The sequence below is a fragment of the Mesoplodon mirus genome (genome assembly GCF_964341445.2).
Source record: "Mesoplodon mirus genome assembly, chromosome: 5".
In the NCBI taxonomy this organism is placed as follows: Eukaryota; Metazoa; Chordata; class Mammalia; order Artiodactyla; family Ziphiidae; genus Mesoplodon; species Mesoplodon mirus.
The window spans coordinates 34,361,839-34,379,986 of NC_138980.1; the positions used below are offsets into that span (position 1 = coordinate 34,361,839).

The following is an 18,148-nucleotide window of genomic DNA, read 5'->3' on the forward strand; positions in this document are numbered from 1 at the left end:
ACGCCAGGACAGGCCCGTCGGGAGGCCCGAACCGCTCCTGGCACTGCCCACAGCTCCGGCCACTCACTCAGCAGTCTTTTCTTAAGTACTTGCCCTGGGCCGGCCAGGCTCTGCCCTGGGGGAGCAGGGCAGGCAGGAGAGGGCCTGGGGGAGGGGGAGGGGACACAAGGGGGAGCGGGAGATTCCCAAGTAAGGGCCTGAAGCCCCAGGAGACAGAAAGCGGCTGGACTAAGGAGGCAGGAAGAGGAGGCCGGATTCTGATATGTCATTAAAGCGTCGGGTGGGCCTTGGGGTGTGGAGGTGGGTGGTCACCGACAATGACCCTAAACGCGGATGCCAGTGACGAGACCAGGGAGGCGGCCGGGATGGCGGTCCGGCACTGGACGGGCATCCCGGGACACAGACGGAGCCTCGGAGGAGACGCGGGAGAGAGACCAAGGCTGACAGCTCAGCTGCAAGCAGGGACCACGAGCCACTTGCGGGCGGGCCAGGGCGCAGGCGCGGAGCGGACGAGCCGCGCGCCGCCGCAGGCCCCACCTTCAGGCCGCGCGCTGATTGGCGCCGCCGCCGAGGGGCGGGGCCGGAGGCCACGGGCGGGGCGGGACCTGTGCGGCGCCTGCGCAGCACGGGGCCCCGCGCGCGGGCGGGTGGGCGGAGCGGGCCCCCCGAGCGGGGGCTGGCGAGCGCGGGGAGGGGGCCGAAAGGGCGGCAAAGCCGGCGCGCGCCCGGCTGGGGGCGGAGGGCGGAGGCCCACGGGCCGGAACAGCCGCGGCAAGTGGCGGCGGCAGCGGCGGAGGCAGCTGAGGCGGCGGCGGCGAGCGGGGGTCCGGGCGGCAGCGGCGGCGGCGGGCCGAGGAGCCGGGCGCGATGGAGCGGAAGAGGTGGGAGTGCCCGGCGCTCCCGCAGGGCTGGGAGAGGGAAGAAGTGCCCAGAAGGTCGGGGCTGTCGGCCGGCCACAGGGATGTCTTTTACTATAGGTGAATGAACGTGCCGGCCGGGCAGGGCCCCAGCGGGCGCCTCCCAGCGGCCTCTGCGGCGGCCTGGGCGCCCCGACCCGGGCCGCGGACTGGGCCCCGCGCGTGCGTTGTGCGTGCATGCGTGCGTGCGTGCCGGCGCGCGGCGGGCGCTTGGCCCAGTGCGCGTGCGTGCCCGGCGGGCCCGGTCCCAGTGCGCGTGCGTGCCCGGCGAAGCCTTCGCTCAGCGTGCTTGCGCTCCCCCCTCAGCCGCATGGTCCTGGGACCGGCCCCGGGCTGGCGGCGGCCTTTGTTCCGCGGCCGCGGCGAAGCGGCCGGCTGGGCAAGGGGCACCCCGGCGCGGGCCAGACGCCGCTGGGAGGCGGGGGTGGGGGCTGGGCTGTCCCTTTGGTCCTCGTGGGGCGCTCTTGGGGCCGCGCGCAGCCTCGGTCGGGTGGGGATCCCGGGTTTCAGGGAGCAGGGTTTGCTCTGGGGGACCAGGGCGGGCTGCCTAGGGATGCAGGTTCCTAGGCCCTTAACAGGATGGCCTGGTCCTGGAGCTGCGTGTCTTTTAAGAGCCGCCCTTCCCCCATCCTTGGGCACCGTGGGTAGTGGCCTCTCCAGTCGCCAGACCGGGGACGCGGCCTTTGTGAGCTTCCCTCACCCAGACTGGGGGGAGGGCTGCCCTTGGCCTGAGAGAGGTGGCAGGGACCCCCCCACCCCCAGTGAAACAGAGTCAGTAGGCGGCTGGAAGCCCAGCCCCAGACCGTCAACCACCTGCTGTTTGCCTTTTCCTTCCTTTTTTTTTTTCTCCTGATTGGTGGAAGATGCTTTTGTTTCTGAGCCAGGCTTGATGGCTTCCTCCCCTTTGCTTTAGGACCCTGACAAAAGAAAGGCAGGCGGGACACCTGCCACGTGTTGAATGCCTGCCAGGTGTTGGGGTGGGGGTGCAGCAGGTCCTGGGCCTTTGCTGTCCCCGTTTTGGGAGGAGTGAAGGAAATGAGCAGGGTAAGGATGGCAGCTCATCCAGGACAAGCTCAGGTTCTAGTGTTCAAAGAGTGCTGGTGGCCCTCCAGTGTGTACTGTAATTGGCTGCCCCTCCCGTAATGTCAAGCGTGAAATAGTGGGGTTACGATCATCATCTTTTAGGGAAACGTGTGTATTCCCCCTCACTGCGGCTGTCTGTGACGTCACTCCCTCGCTGGCTATTTAGAAAAGCTTCCTTCTGGGTGCGTAAAGAGGCCTCTCACCACCTCCCCTCATTTAATTCTGAGCCCACTTGTGTTCTCACTTCTTCCTTTTAGGTCTGAAGACTGAGGCAGGTCTCTGTTCCTCTAGTCCTTTGTTAATTTAACAGACGCCTCTGCAGCACATGCTGGGTGTCTGTCCTGGCCATTCACATGGGAGTGAGACCTGGGCCCTCCCCTCCTGGGTGACAGCTGGTACCCCAGCCATCATCCCTTTGCTTTCATAGTTAACAGGTGATGACATATGCAGAGAGATGTGGGGATCTGTGAGGGGCAGATGATGGGAGTGCCTGGTCGAGCTGGGGGCGGGTCAGTGAGGGGTTGTCTGGGGAGGCAGCACAGAGGTGAGCCCTGGCAGTGGAGCCAGGAGGAGGGTCCAGGCAGCACCAGCAGCCTGTGAGGAGGCTCAGGAGCTGAACCAGGGCCAGCGTGGCTAGAGGGCCGCAGCCCGTCATTGCCTCACCTCTTGTCCCCACCTGCCTGGGAACCTCTCCGGGCTTCCGTCAAGTGGGACCCCGCTCCATGGCCCCACCCCCGAGCATAGGGGTCTGGTGGTAGGGAAGGGCTCCAAACTGGGGCTGGACAGGTGGAATTTCAGGTTTCCCACGGCTCCAATGAGAGGTGAGGGCCTGAGACAGGATGCGGGGTGCGTGGTCCAGTGCCACTCCCAGGTCTCTGGTGTGGGTGACCTACCCTGTCCCAGCAGGTCGGAGATCTGGGGGGGATGTGATATGTTTTCTGGAATGTGGGCCCTTGGCCTTCTCACCACCTGATGCCGAGCCAGGTGACTAGGCAGGGAGCACAGATGGATTTCCCTGTTTTTTTTTTTTTTTTTTAAATATTTATTTATTTGGCTGCGCCAGGTCTCAGTTGCGGCACATGGAATCTTCGTTGCCGCTTGCGGGATCTGTAGTTGTGGCATGTGGGATCTTTTAGTTGTGGGATAAGTATCTAGTTCCCTGACCAGGGATTGAACCTGCACCCCCTGCATTGGGAGCGCGGAGTCTTAACCGCTGGACCACCAGGGAAGTCCCTTCCTGGTTCCTTAATGCAGAGGGAAAGCAGATCTCCGGTGCTGTTGAGTCGGACAGACCTGTCCTTGGATCTTAGCCCTGCCCCTAGGGATGTGGAACCTTGGTTTGCTAGTCCAGAGAGTGGGAGAGAGCCAGTGTGTTCTTTGCAGGAGAGGTGGAGCGACCTCACAGACCGTTCTGTAGGACTCACCCACACACCCCTCCAGCTTGGCGACCTGGCCCTGAGGACTGGGAGATGGGGGTGGAGCATCTGGTTACAGCCGAGCATTTTCTTTGGAAAAATCATCTCCCTGCCTGACATTTACAATCCAGGCAAGAAGTTGAGGACTTGGAAGTTAGCGTCATTCTTTGGGGTGTGTGGAATAGAGGGGACTTTCCAGAGCTTTTTTTTTTTTTTTTTATTGGCTGCACCATTGCAGCATGCAGGATCCTAGTTCCCTGACAAGGGATAGAACTCACGCCTCCTGCCTTGGGAGTGTGGAGGCTTAAACCACTGGACCACCAGGGAAGTCCCAGAGCTCTTTTTTTTTTTTTTTTTTTTAAATAAATAAATTTATTTATTTTATTTATTTTTCGCTGGATTGGGTCTTTGTTGCTGCACGCGGGCTTTCTTTAGTTGCGTCGAGTGGGGCTACTCTTTGTTGCTGTGTGTGGGCTTCTCATTGCGTTGGCTTTTCTTCTTGTGGAGCATGGGCTCTAGGTGCGTGGGCTTCAGTAGTTATGGCACGCGGGCCCAGTAGCTGTGGCTCGTGGGCTCTACAGCACAGGCTCTGTGTAGTTGTGGCACATGGGCTTAGTTGCTCCGCGGCATGTGGGGTCTTCCCGGACCAGGGCTCGAGCTGCTTGGTAGGTGGATTCTTAATTGCTGCGCCACCAGGGAAGACCCCAGAGGTCATTTTAAAGGTGCAAATACTCAGGAAAGCAGGAGGTGCTCGGCAGGTTGACCCCCCTTCCTTGGGCAGCGGGCTCAGCGTAGCCAGAACCAGCTTCATCTTGCTGTTTGGGCCTCACTGGGCATCTCAGGTTACAAGCCTCCTTATAGGCCTGGGGTCAACACCCACTCATCACCCCTGTACAGCCCTGCATCCGGCCCAGGCCCTGGGCTCTGCGCTTGGTGCTGGCTCCATCCCCATGATGGCCCCAATGCTTCAGGGTCCCACCGACTCAGCCCAGGGCTGCTCTCTGCCCGGCTTCTGGCTACCTGTCTACCCACCGGGTAGGCCTGTTTCCGGAGAAAGACCGCAGTGCTCATTTTTGTTCTACACCTGTGGTTTTACTACAGAAGTTTTTTTCTTTCATTGGATAAAACAGCTCAGACATTTTTCTGTCCCAATACAGATCTGCAAAACCTGTTTTTAAAATTGAGATATAGTTCACATTCCATACGATTCAGTCTTTAAAAGTGTCCAATTCAGCAGTTTTCATGCACCTATCACCACTCTCTAGTTCCGGAACGTTCTCGTAACCCCAAAATGAGCCCTGTGTCATTAGCTCCCCAGCTCCTCGTAGCCCCCATCCACTCTCTGTCTTGCGTTCACTTTTGTGACAGCTTTATCGAGGTAGGAGTCACATGCAATACTGTTCACCCGTGTTAAAGCGTACAATTCACAGGTAGCTGCAGCCACCACCACGATCAAAGTTAGAGCCTTTTCCTCCCCTCAGAAAAGCCCTAGACCTTTAACTATCTCTGCCCTTAGCCCTGCTCCCCAGCCCCTAATCTACAGTTCTGCGTTTCTGTTTCCCTGTCCTCATGCATTTTTTAAAGCAGAACAGCAGCAGGTGGGGTGACTGGAGGCCAAGAAGTGCTGGCGAGTGCTTGTCAGGGTCCTGGCCCTCTTTGTGGCCATAGTTGGAGCCAGAGTCGGGACTCAGGGTCCTTTCCGCTGCTCCAGGCACGTGGACTCTGTTCACGTCAGCCAGCACAGAGCATAATGGAAAAATGGATCTTCCAGAAGAGTCCACGGGAGTCTCAGAACCCAAGGTGGTGGGGCTGGCCCTGACCCAGGTGAGGCCCTGGTGGGGCTGGAACGGGTTCCACTCTTCCCACTTTTGCCACTTGTCCTCAGTGCCCAGGGACACCTGGAGGGGGCGGACGTGTGCTGGCTTGAATTCAGGCTCAGCCTAGAGGCTCTCAGGGGAGGTCAGCAAAGTGCAGGCTCTCGTTAGCCTCAGATGGAGAGTGACAGGGACGTCCTAGACGGGTGCCAGGCCTGCTGGAGGCTTCATGTGTGCCATTCACTGGTTTCTAGTACATTCAGGGCTGTGCAACCATCACCACTAATTCCAGAACATTCTATAACCCCAGAGAGAAGCCCCAGTCCCTGACAGCCAGGAACCCACTCTCTGTGTCTGTGGATTTGCCTGTTCTGGATGTTTCCCATCAATGGAATCACACACTGTGTGTGCTTCTGTGTCTGGCTTCTCTCACTGAGCATGATGTTCTCAAGGTCCATCCATGTGGTAGCAAGTGTCAGGGCTTCTTTCCTTTTCATGGCTGAGTGATGCTCCCATGTGTGGAGGGACATCTGGGCTGTTTTCACTCTGCCCAGTGAGTCATGCTGCTGTGAGTAATTAGGTGTAAGTTATTATGTCGACATGTGTTTTGATTTCTCTTGGATACTTAGGGGTAGAATTGCTGTTTAACCATTAGAGGAACTACCAGACTGTTTCCCAAAGTGGCTGCAGGAGTCCCCGTGCCCAGGGACGTGTCATTATTAATGCTCACTGGGTCCCGTTCTGGTCACCTGTAGCATGAACTCTTGAGTCTGCACTGCAGCTAGAGGTTGGCGTTAGCTTTTTCTAGAAAGGCGAGTCCCCTGCGCTGGTCCATGGGGTGAGCAGGATGGCAGAGCTTCACAGCCAGGTTTCAGGCTTTCCCAGCAGGTCCTGCCTGGACAGCTCTTTGGTGTCCTGGCCCCAAAACTGAGGTTTTACAGCCCAGCCCCACCCCAGGACAGGTCCATAATGCTGTAATGGACCTGCTGTCCTTGGGTCTTTTCTCGAGAACATGGCCAGATTCTGCTTCTGGAATGTTCCAGAAACTCCAGCCAGGCTCCCAGGGCTGGACCCCATCCTTCCGAAGGTCGGGGCGTCCATCCCTGCTCTCGGCCTCGGCATCTGCTGCGCTGGGGAGAGGGTGGACCGGCCTGGCCTGGGCCCCCCCGGCCCCCCCCCTCCACTGACCGCGCTGTGTCCGCAGCCCGAGCGGGAAGAAGTTCCGGAGCAAGCCCCAGCTGGCGCGCTACCTGGGCGGCTCCATGGACCTGAGTACCTTCGACTTCCGCACGGGCAAGATGCTGATGGGCAAGATGAACAAGAGCCGGCAGCGGGTGCGCTATGACTCCCCGAGCCAGGTCAAGGTGAGCCCACACCGACCACTGCTGGGTAGGGCTCACCCACCGTCCTGGAGTTAGAGACCTAGCTACTCACTGGGGGAAGCTCAGCAGCTGTGGGAAAGAAGACAGGAAACCGCCCATCATCTGTCCCCAGGAGAGGCTCGGGCACGGGGCCTGGGAGGCGGCTCAGCTCTGGTCCACACTTGGGTGCCTGGTGACCAGTGTGTCTGTGGGTCTCTGATGGACGCGTGTTCAGGGGACTTTGTTCCCTGCCCCAGCTGCAAAACAGAGGTGGCCAGGGCGCCCCCAGGCCCATGCTCTGCGGAGAACGAGGCGCGGGAGGTGAGAGGGGCGGGAGGTGAGGGGCGGGGGTGGGTGGCTGTGAGAGAGGGCAGGTGTGTGTCCAGAGCCCCCGCTGCGGCCACACTGAGGGCAGCGAAGCGGCTGGGCCTGGGCTTGGCATTGCCTCTGGATCCGTGGGTGCCACGGGGTGTGCTGGTGACCGGGGCCTGTTCCCCGAAGCCCCTTGCGGGGCACGGCTTTCTCGCTGACGGGGAAAGCCCGCTGAGGACCCTGCCCGACCCTGCAGGGCAAGCCCGACCTGAACACGGCCCTCCCGGTCAGGCAGACGGCGTCCATCTTCAAGCAGCCAGTGACCAAGATCACCAACCACCCCAGCAACAAGGTGAAGAGCGACCCCCAGAAGGCCGTGGAGCAGCCCCGGCAGGTGAGCTCCGGCGCTTGGTCTACTCTTCAGAGCTGAGTCCGCGGGCCCAGGGCCCCAGCGCCGCGGTCAGGAGCCGTCACCCCGGGGCACAGTCCTGTGGGCACCAGTGCCCAACACGCGTATGCGGGGCCTCCTCGGGCCGGCCGCTGTCTTGAACAGATTGATAAGATCCCACAAATGCAGTTTAGTGATCTGTTTTCCAAAAACTGAGCCTTAGCCGTGTTTTCACGCATCTTTACAAACGCCTGGTAGATAGCGGGGTGTGGAGGTGCTAGGCCAGAGCAGGGGGCCGTGGCCGTCAGAGGGGGAGACGCTCAGGGACCCTGCAGGGCATGGGCCCCGCCATGGGCAGCCACCCTGGGTGCTGTGCCATTTGGGTTGGAGCCCTCTAGGTAACAGGTCAGAAACCTGTGGGGCTGCCTGTCGCCCCCCTCCCCAGAGTCTGGAGGTGCGGTCGAGGGTGTGAGCTTGTTACCCGTCCGGGGGCTCCTGGGTCCCCTGTCTGCACCAGGCAGTGCCCATGGACAGCGCTTGCTCGGGCTGTGGCAGGGGTTGGCTGGGGCTGTTGCCCTCGGCCCGGGGTAGAGGTTGGACCTCCCAACCCCCAACTCCAGGGTGAAGGGGAGCCACAGACGGTCCGATGGCACAGCTGACGTCCTGGGTCTTCGTCCTGCCGGAAACGGGGCTTGGGTTTCTCTGCCCTGCGAGGACCCTGGGGTGCGAGCAGCCCCAGCAAGTGTGGGGGTCAGAGGTCACACTGAGACACCCATCCTGGCCGCCTAGGGTCGCCTGCTCTGGGAGCAGGTGGCCTAGCCATCCCGTTGGCCTGACGTCTATCTGTGTGGCGGCAGCTCTTCTGGGAGAAGAAGCTGAGCGGCCTGAATGCCTTTGACATCGCGGAGGAGCTCGTGAAGACCATGGACCTCCCCAAGGGCTTGCAAGGTGACCCCCTGCGGGGGGCAGCGGGGAGATGGAGGAGGGATGAGGCCCGTGCTCCCCCAGCCTGGGGCCAGCCCGGCTGCACCTGACGCTGGGGCCGCGTCTGGTCACGGGGTCCTGAAAACACTCGGGGGTCTGATTTCCCTGCCGTGCCATAAAAGCATCCCTGCTGTCCCTGAGAGGGTAGTTGTCTGCCTGTATGTCGTGGGAGTGACTGCCCCCTTCCAGTGTCCAGGTGTGACATGGAAATGGCCGGGGAGGGCTCGATTCAGACAGGGAGACGCCTGGGGGGCAGGGCTCCTGGTCCTGCGACGGCTCCCCTGAGCGGGGCTGCCCGTGGGCTGTGAGGCCCTGGCACACGCAGGACCGGGCAGGGCTGGCTGTAAAGGGAGGTTCAGGATGAAATCGGGGCTGAGGGGGCAAGGCTGGTGCCCGCAGCGACCACCCTCCCTTGCCCGGCAGGCGTGGGTCCCGGCTGCACAGATGAGACGCTGCTCTCGGCCATCGCCAGCGCCCTGCACACCAGCACCATGCCCATCACCGGGCAGCTCTCAGCTGCCGTGGAAAAGAACCCCGGGGTGTGGCTCAACACAGCCCAGCCACTCTGCAAGGCCTTCATGGTGACCGACGAGGACATCAGGTAGCTCCCCCCGCCAGTGTCCAGGTGTGATGTGGAAGTGGCCGGGGGAGGGCTCGGTTCAGACAGGCGGGCGCCTGGGGGGTGGGGCAGCCTGTGGGGGCGGGAGAGGACGGGGCTCTTGGCCCTGCGATGGCTCCCCTGAGCAGGGATGCACGTGGGCTGTGAGGCCCTGGGTCAGAGGGCGCTGGCACATGCAGGACCGGGTAGGGTGGGCTGAGGGGAAGCTGGATGCGTCCCGGGCCCTGAATGCTGGGCCTGTGCTTGGCCAGGACCCCGTGGGTGGTGTCCAGGTGCGGGTAGAGCTGTCAGGGAGGGCCTCCTGGAAGGTGGTTGGAAGTGGGTCCTGGTCAGGAAACATCTAGAGGTGCTGAGAGGGTAGAACATGCTTCGTGTTCAGCTTTGAAACATCAGTTCACAGCTGAGGTTGGGAGAAGGCGGGGGGGGGGGGGTTGCTTAGGAACCCACAAGAGGGTCTAGAAGGCAGAGCAACTGCACCTGGAGCGCTGTGGGGGGCAGTCTCGGGACTGCAGGTAAAAGCCAGGTGGGTGCGAGAGGGCAGCTCTGTGCCCCGAGAGAGGCGAGGACACGGCGGTGAGACCACATACATGTGTACACACATATGCACACACAGGTACACACGTGTACATACAAATGCATGCACTGCACATGCATGTACACGTACACAAACATATACACGTGTGCATGTTCACATATGTGTATGCACAGGGCTCATCCCTAGGAAAAGGGCAGGAAAAGAGCACGACTGTCTGAAAAGTCCAGGCAGATCTTTAAAGCACAACTTGCAGAAATAGAAAGTGAGGTAGGAACCGCAGGTGTCAGGTCCAGCAGTGGCCGTGGCTGTGGTCCTGCCGGGAGGAGGGACTCGTGGCCGGTGGAGGGGAGCGACAGGCACAGAGTCAGGTCCACGTGCTGAGGGGGGCACCGTAGAGGCGGCAGGGAGGGGACGGGGGTCCCTGGCCTGGGCCGGCAGCCACCCTCTCAGCAGCGCTGATTTGGGGAGGGCCTGCGGGCTGTGCTGGGGATGGGGGTGTCTGTCTGGACAGGGCGCTCGCAGCACCCCCATCTCCCCAGAGATGGACATGCCCTGGCCAGCAGGTCTTCCTGTGTCCCCAGGAGGCAGGAGGAACTGGTGCAGCAGGTCCGCAAGCGGCTGGAGGAGGCGCTGATGGCCGACATGCTGGCGCACGTGGAGGAGCTGGCCCGGGACGGCGAGGCGCCGCTGGACAGGGCGGGCACCGACGGGGATGAGGATGACGGGGACCAGGAGGAGGGGCCCGACCAGGACCAGGAGATGGAGCACGTGTAGAGCGGGCACTAGCCGGGTCCCAGGCCCCAGCTCGCGTGAGCAGCGACCACGGGTGAGGGGTGGTCCGGGTCCCTGGGACCTGCCTTGTGCCAGTGGCAGCAGTGCTGGGCCGGGCGCCTCCCGAGAGCACCTGTCTTAAAGGAGGACGGCCTGCCAGGCACGGATGGCGCCCTCTCTGTCCCTGCACGGGCCCCACCCGCCTGCCCTCCTACACGGGGCCACCTGCAGACTCGGCTCTCACCCTGCCCAGGCGTGTCCCCTCCCCTGGGCCACGGGGACATGGCTGAAGCATGGCCTCTTGCCCGATGGACCCCCCCCACGTCTGCCCCTCCTCGGGGTCATATGGCTCCGCACTGAACTCAGGCCAGCCTGGTCTCCGTGGCTGCTGCCCTGGACCTCTCGCACAGGACAGCTGCCACTGGGCCGCCTGCGAGGCTCCCCGCGGGGCTGGAGAAACATTTGTGGAACAGTCTCCCCTCCTGACCTGCACACGTGAGGGACGGTATCCCGGACCGCCCGTCAGCCCTTCCAGAAGGGGATGCAGCATGGCTCCCCGGGGCCCACCTGGCGGGCACAGTGCTCCCAAGAGCAAATGGCACAACCCGGACATTTTCCTTCAGTAAAACTCATGGTAGAGGCGAGGCCGATGTCCACGTAGCTGCTTAACCTGCTGTCTGTTGCACACAGACAGGAACTCAGGCCTCAGCGCCTGAAGACCTCGCTGTCTGCAGCCCGGCCCAGCCTGATGGTCAGCGCCGCGGACAGAGAACTAACTGCTCACGGCCGGACTCGGCCCAGGCTCCAGGCCAGCGCCGCCATCGGCTGACCTCCAGGCCTCGGTCTCGCCTCATAGAACAGGGACAGTGGCACTGATCTGGCAGGTGTGGGGCCTCCCACCACCGGGGGCCTCTGCATCCCTATCCCAGGCACATTTCCTGGCCGGGCCTGGGCAGTGGCCTCCGTGGAGCATGGGGTTTGGAGGCAGTCAGAGTCGTGCTGTCCCTCCCTGCAGCGAGTGCCCCGGGCCAGGGGAGCTTCTGCTACCCTGAGTGGACCCCGGGCCAGGCCCCTTCCCTCAGCCCCAGGAATGCCCTTGGGGTGGCCCCCAGCCCCTCCATCAGCCTGGAGACACAAACCCGGGGCCGCTACGGCCCCAGGGCCCACCAGCCCTGCCACACGCGCGGCCGTGACTGTCGGGGGGGGGGGCGGGGCCTGGGTCGCTGCCTCATCGGGCCAGACACCCTGGGGTGCTGTGGCCTGCCCGGCGGGGCAACAGTGGCAGTGGGAGTCCCTCGGGGGTGGGACTCGCTGCCCACTCCCTCCAAGGACTCTGGCCCAGGAGGTTGGGCTGACTGCATCCTTCCTAGTCCAGTCAAAGCACAAAGCCCTGAGGACCGCGGCCGCTGCACTGTGGTGGCAGCAGTGACACTGCCGGGGTCCAGGCCATCACGGGCCCCAGGACCGCCCCTCCACAGGCCGCGGGCCCGAGGGAGGCTCCTGTGGGCGGTGTTGAATAAAGTGTGTTGGGCGAACGTGGTCTGGGGCCTTGGTTTATCAGAATCCCAGGTTTTGTGTCGCAGCACTGGGAGCCTGCCTGTCCTGAAGTTCATCCTCCTGCCCTGGGTTGGGGGATGGGAGGGGATGGCAGACCCCTGGCCTCTCCCAGACAGGTGGGCTTCCCATGGCCCCAAGTGGGGCCTCCTGACACTCAGGCCCCAGCAGTGTTGGCGTGAGCTGGGTGTGGAGGTTTCCAGAAAGCTGGCACACTTGGGTGCCTTCTGCACAGTCCCCGCAGCTCCCTCGGAGGCCCCTGCCCAATCTGCGGGTGGGGGCGGGGCTGATGCCAGGTGCACCCACGTCCTTCCTGGGAGAGAAGAGGACCTGTCAGTGGGGTCCACGCCGGGAGTTCAGCAGGGGCTCCTCGCAGCCCAGCGCAGGGGCAGGGGCGAGGGTGCAGCTGAGCTGACCCTGCAGGCCTGGGCCAGTGCTGACAGGTGGCTGGGGAGGGCGGTGCTGGGACATCAGCCACACCGGCCCCCTTTTCAGCTGCCCCACCACCCCTGGTCAGGTGGTCATTGCTGGCTTTTCTCCCGACCCAAAGCCAGGGCGCGGGAGCTGGGAGAACCCTGGCCCCTCACCTGCCCAGGCACCCCAGATTGTTTTTTTGCGGGCAGCAGAGGGTCTGCCTTGCCCAGGGCGAGCAGGGTCCCTCCCCAGCTGCCTGGACACCCTCCTCACCCTTACTGTGTGGGTCCCACAGGTGTGGGCAGGGCGGGTCCTTCCGGAGGCTCCAGGGCAGCATCAGTTCCCGCCTTCAACTTCTAGAGGCGCCGCATCCCTGGCTCGCGGCCCCTCCTGCATCCTCACAGCCGGCAGCGCAGCATCTCCCCTCTCTCCCTGCCTCTGACCCTCCCGCCTCCCTCTTACAAGGACCCTGTGATGACACTGGGTCCCTCGGGGAATCCAGGGTCCTCCTCATCTCAGGGGCCTTAACTTAATCCCTCCTGCAAAGTCTCTGTCCCGTGAGGTGACACGTCCACAGGTCCCAGGGTGACTTTGGGGTACATTAGCCTCGACAAGTTTTCCTGTCTTGTCGAGGCCGCCCCTGGCCACATGGCCTCAGCTTCCACCATCTCTTCTTTCATCCCCAGCTCATTCCAGCCTCTTGGGCTTTGTCCCCCACTGTCCCCTCAAGGGGAATGAACAGCTGCTACAGAAGCCCTAGAACTGGCCAAGCTCAGGATGCATCAGGGTTTGCAGAGCAAGGGAGCTGGAGGTGACCAGAGGCAACGATCCCTGGTGACAAGTTGGGAGTTTCCCAGTCAGAGAAGAGGCAGCAAGACCGGCTGGAGCAGAGGGGCCAGCTCGGATTTCTGGAACAGTCCACTGGGGCCCCCCGCCAGCCACGTGGCTGGAAAGTTCAAACTGGTGACAACAAATTACATGTTGCGCTCCTCAGCTGTCCTGGCCACATGGGGCTGGGGGCCATGACTGCACAGAGCAACAGGTAACATGTCCATCCACACCATCTAGAACACGGGTTCTGAGCCTTGGCGGGGGGCGGGGTGGGCGACACCTGTAAGATCAGGTCTTGTCAAAAATTGACCACACATGGGCTTCCCTGGTGGCGCAGTGGTTGAGAGTCCGCCTGCCGATGCAGGGGACACGGGTTCGTGCCCTGGTCCGGGAAGATCCCACATGCCACGGAGCAGCTGGGCCCGTAAGCTATGGCCGCTGAGCCTGCGCATCCGGGGCCTGTGCTCCACAACGGGAGAGGCCACAACAGTGAGAGGCCCACGTACCACAAAACAAAAACAAAAACAAAAACCCACACAGGGCTTCCCTGGTGGCGCAGTAGTTAAGAATTCGCCTGCCAATGAATGCAGGGGACACGGGTGCTGTCAGGCCCATGACTTCTTGTTGAAACCGTTTGGGAAAAGAAATTGTTTCCCCCGGGACTTGGAACTGAGAGAGTACGAGCCGCTGGGCAAACGGATCTGCTCAGAAGAGTAAGGCCGCTCAGCACAGAGGAACCCGGGCCGCGAGGGGGGCCTCCCCAGGACCCTGTCCTCGCCCACACTTTGCACTTTGAGCCAGTGGATTCCCTCTTCTGCTTAAGTCAGTTGGAACAGACATTTGTCACCTGCAGCCCAGTCTGTCCTTGACCACGTCCCTGCCGACCCCACCTGAGATGCGCCACAGCCGAGGCCAGACTCGGTGGAAAACACCGCCCCCTGGGAGCCTCCAAGGACCGTCCTGGGGTCCCACCTGCTCGGATGGGGGTGTGTGGTCCTGCTCACGAAGGCATCATGACTGGCCTTCCCGGGGCTGAGCTGCACTCCAGGTTGGGGGGAGGGGGGAGCTGGCAAGGAATGGGATGTCACTGCTGCCTGGGGCTGGCCCAGTGCCCACATGAGAGGGCATCTCCTTATGGGATGGGGCAGCCAGGGTCAGGACAGGAGAGTGCCGTGAGGCAGGGTCGGGGGCAGCACCCCACTCGTTCCAGGCTCTGTCCAGGAAGTTTCCACAGGTACCAGGACATTCCAGCAATTTCACTTCTAGGTCCTCACACCCAGATCGCCTGCCCACTGGGGCTCTCAGCTGGCCTGCTCACCTCCAACCTCAGGTGGCACCTCACGCATGAACCCGATGGCCTGTGTGCTGTCTACACTGCAGCAGCCAGGCCAACCACCCATCCAATCATCTGTCCACCCATCCAACTTACGATGAGGACACGACTGAACAAAGCAGAGAAATCTCTGCCCTAGTGGAGCTGCCACTCCAGTGGGAGAGAGACAGGAACCATGATTTTAAAAATAAGTAAAACATGAAACACCTGCTGGTGATGAGTGCTTGGGAGAAAAATAAAACCAGGAAGGGCGATCAGGAATGTGTGGCAGGGTTGCAACTTAATAGGGTAGTCAGGGGAGGCGTCAAAGAGAAGGCAACATCAGAGCAAAGGCCTGGAGGTGAAAGAGGGAGCCTTGAGAACATCCGGGGGAAGAGAGGTGCAGGCAGAGGGCCCAGGGGCAGCACCATGCCTGGCACGTTGGATGAACAGTGAGGCCCATGGCCATTACAACTTCTGTTTTTACCGAGAGCCATGGGGAACCATGGGAGGGTCGGGGCGATCCGCCTGCTCAGAACAGGCCACCAGCAAGGGCAGGTGTGGGGTAATCCGCCTGGCAGAGTCCTCCTAAGAGGATAAGGGCCCTCATTTTCCTGGGATCACACAGAATTAGCCTCGGGGACCCTGCCCTGCCCGACCCGTCCAGCTCTCGAGGAGCCTGGAGGGCAAGAGGGCCCTGGTCCAGCCCCCCAAGCAGTGTGGTCCTGGCACTGTGTGTGTCCTCCAGCTTCCTTCAATCTGGTAGGCACCAGTGGGGGTGGATGGACAGGAGAATGAGTAGGCCCAGGTCCCTCGGCTCAAGTGACTGGCCAATGAAGATAACCCGTGACCCTGGCAGAAAGGAATGAGAAGTCCCTTCCTTCTGGCTGGGCTTGCTGAACTGGATAGGGGGTGTCAGCTAGAAGCCCTGGAGCCACCCCTGCCCGAGGGAACTACCCACTGGAGTTAAAAGGACCCAGAGACGGAGAGCCACATAGCTAAATACTGAAGCACCTGGATCCAGCCGTGCCTGAAGTCAGACCGTACCCCTGGACATTTCAGTTCCTGAAGCTCACAGACTCTCGTCTGCTCGGGATGACTTGATTCAGGTGTGAGTCCAGTGCACCCCAGAGCGGCTTGGCTAGGAAACCCTCCCCCTCGAGGATGGAGGTTGGGGCCTCTTGGGCAACGCTAGGAATTCCAGGAATGAGGGTGAGCAGCTCAGTGAGGCCGGGAGGGGGAAGATGGATGGACCTGCAGACGCCCAGCAATCATTGAGGGTGGAGGCTGGGCCACGGGACCACTGGGTCTGAAGTGCCCACCTCCCCACTGCCTGCCCCTGACATGCGACAACACCCAGAGGCATCTGGAGCCTGCCAACAATTGCCCCAAGAAGTCTTTATTGGCCCCCAGGGCCCTGACTCAGCCTCAATGTAGGGGCCACCCACTAACCCCAGTGAGGGGGGTAGTCTCCTCTGTTCTCGGAGAAGTCTGTTTTTCCAGAAAATAAAAAGTCCAGGGGGGCTTCCCTGGTGGCGCAGTGGTTGAGAGTCCGCCTGCTGATGCAGGGGACACGGGTTCGTGCCCCGGTCCGGGAAGATCCTACATGCCGCAGAGCGGCTGGGCCCGTGAGCCATGGCCGCTGAGCCTGCGCGTCCGGAGCCTGTGCTCCGCAACGGGAGAGGCCACAACAGTGAGGCCCGCGTACCGCAAAAAAAAAAAAAAAAAAAAAAAAGTCCAGGGGGTGGGCTCGGGGAGCATCTCCAGGTCACTGGAGGGTCAGGGTGCTCTGGTCCCTCCCCCTAGAACTTCTGGTTCTTGCTCAGCCGGTTGTGGCGCCAGATGTTGTGTTTCCGCAGCAGCCGCCAGTACTCCCGGGTCTCGGGGTCCAGCTCCTCCAGATTCTTGGGGGGACCCACGTTCATCTGGAACAGCCTGACGGGGAGTGGGCGGAGTCGGGGTTGCAGAGCAGCCCCCTTCCCCGCGACTCCCCCACCCCAGACCCCCTGACCTCAGGGCAGTCCCTCCCCACCCTGAGGACATGGAACAAGGGGGTGCCGGGTTGTGGAACAAGGGAGCGCCCCCATCCCAAGGGTGCTGGGATCTGAGGTGGGCGCACGCCAAACCTTCTGCCTCCTGGCCTTTGTCCGTGCCGCCTGCCCACCTGTAAGGCCTCCCCACCCACTCACTCAACCTTTCTAAACCTTCCCCAGCTCGAAGGATTGGCAGGTGGCAACGGCTTCTGCATCCTGCCAGTGCTCTCAGGGCCAAGAGCAAAATTCCCCCTGCAGCCCCCTGAAAGCTGGGCTCCATCAAGTTCCTGCCCTGTCTCCCCCTACTCTCCACCTTGCCTCCCGGGGTCCACTAATAAACCAGGTGCAGTTCTGCCTGGGGACTTTGCACTGGCTGTTCCCGCCCACCTCTAAAGCTCTGTCCACCCACTCAGGTCGACTCACACACCACCTCCCAGATCCTCAGATTTGGTTAGCCAGGCCCTCCGTACCCAGTCTTGGCCCACTCACCACTCAGGGTACTCGGAATCCGGCTTCAGGACCACATCCTGGCCCTCCTTGTAGATGTTGACACCCATGGCGTGCGTGGTGAGCCGGATGGGGTCTGTACACACCTCTGGGTCCTTCAGGGCCTCACCGACCACAGCGCCCTTGCCCCCCTTAATGACTACGGTGGGGGAGAATCATTTCAGCCCAGCTCCACCCTCGGGAGGCCAGCCGTCCCTTTCCGCCCTGGCTGGACCCTGTCTGCTGCATTCAAAATGATTTTAACTGGGACACGGATACTGCATTAAATGACACTGATATTCAGAGTAACCAAGTCATTCCTCTTTCCCATTTTCATTCCTTCTGTTTATCTCACGAAAAAAGAGCCTCCGCTGGCTGCTCTGCCTTTAAAACCTCACGTCTGCCAAATCCCTCCTTTCAACAAAGGAGATTGGGCAAGGCTGTAACCAGAGAAAATTTAAATAACCTTGTTTTGGTTTTAATACTTAGATGGGTCCCAATTTCTGGTGATAACCTGCCAAAGGTGACTGATTTGGAGGCAGAAACGTCATAGGGACCCAAGTCCATGACCTACTCCTACCCCCGCCCCCACATAAAACAAACAAACAAACAAAAAACCCTTGGGCCTGCGCGCTGAGTCCAATGGCGCCCTAGGTACCTCAAACTGCGCCTGCGCATACAGCTTAGCCTCTACGCTTGCGCGCTGACTCTAGGACGTGCCTCCCCAACCAGCGCTTGCGCACTACCAACTCCCCAATGTCCCTACCATTCCCAACTTGGTCCCTCCTAACCCAGCTCACCCGGTCTCTTGGCATAATCTCGTACATGGAGTCTTACAGAAGCGGCGGGATCCGGGAACTCCCAAACCCGCCAGCCGGCCGAGCTCCACATAGCACCGAAGAGGCGCCTGGCCGCCATGACGTGTCCCGGCCGCCTGCACGTGCACGTTTCCGGAGGACGTCTGCGGCCGAGGGGTGCTTGGGAGTTGTAGGCTCCTAGAGATTTATGGGAAATGTAGTATTCCGGCCGTAAGCATACGTTAATTGTGATTTCTTTAAACTTTTGTAGCTATCCCCAGGTGCTGCACGAGGCGACTTCCAAAGGATGTCCGACTTCTTGCCCTTCAGTTACTTATCACTTACTTTAAGTATCACAACTTATACATCCTTGATTCTAGTCAATGAGCAATTACTGAAAACCTAGAACTAATAAAAGTTAACACTATTATTAGGCTCATTATTTTCTAAACCTATTGCTAAATCTGTAACTAGCTCGATTTCGTTTAATTAGGAGGTAGGTACTATTATTATCCTTACAAT

At 61.1% G+C, this 18,148-nt stretch overlaps 2 protein-coding genes across 5 annotated transcripts; one reads left to right on the top strand and one right to left on the bottom strand.

Moving 5' to 3' along the window:
- The first annotated feature begins 690 nt into the window (after nucleotides 1-690).
- MBD3 (methyl-CpG binding domain protein 3) lies at nucleotides 691-10,843 on the top strand. Of its 4 annotated transcripts, none has more exons than XM_082621545.1 (6): nucleotides 691-977; nucleotides 6,434-6,593; nucleotides 7,198-7,296; nucleotides 8,148-8,238; nucleotides 8,698-8,875; nucleotides 9,992-10,843. In XM_082621545.1, exons 1-6 carry the CDS (start codon nucleotides 868-870, stop codon nucleotides 10,200-10,202), a joined length of 849 nt encoding a protein of 282 aa, XP_082477671.1. In that variant the 5' UTR covers nucleotides 691-867; the 3' UTR covers nucleotides 10,203-10,843. The 4 variants fall into 4 exon arrangements, with proteins under 4 accessions (XP_082477671.1, XP_082477669.1, XP_082477672.1 ...); XM_082621543.1 differs by having other exon boundaries at nucleotides 696-977; nucleotides 7,159-7,296; XM_082621546.1 differs by having other exon boundaries at nucleotides 699-881; nucleotides 7,159-7,296.
- Nucleotides 10,844-15,693: 4,850 nt separating this feature from the next.
- Nucleotides 15,694-17,793, bottom strand: MRPL54 (mitochondrial ribosomal protein L54). Its single transcript, XM_082621547.1, has 3 exons — nucleotides 17,630-17,793; nucleotides 16,833-16,989; nucleotides 15,694-16,245 (listed from the first exon to the last, which is right to left on the bottom strand). Exons 1-3 carry the CDS (start codon nucleotides 17,745-17,747, stop codon nucleotides 16,113-16,115), a joined length of 408 nt encoding a protein of 135 aa, XP_082477673.1. The 5' UTR covers nucleotides 17,748-17,793; the 3' UTR covers nucleotides 15,694-16,112.
- Nucleotides 17,794-18,148: the final 355 nt, after the last annotated feature.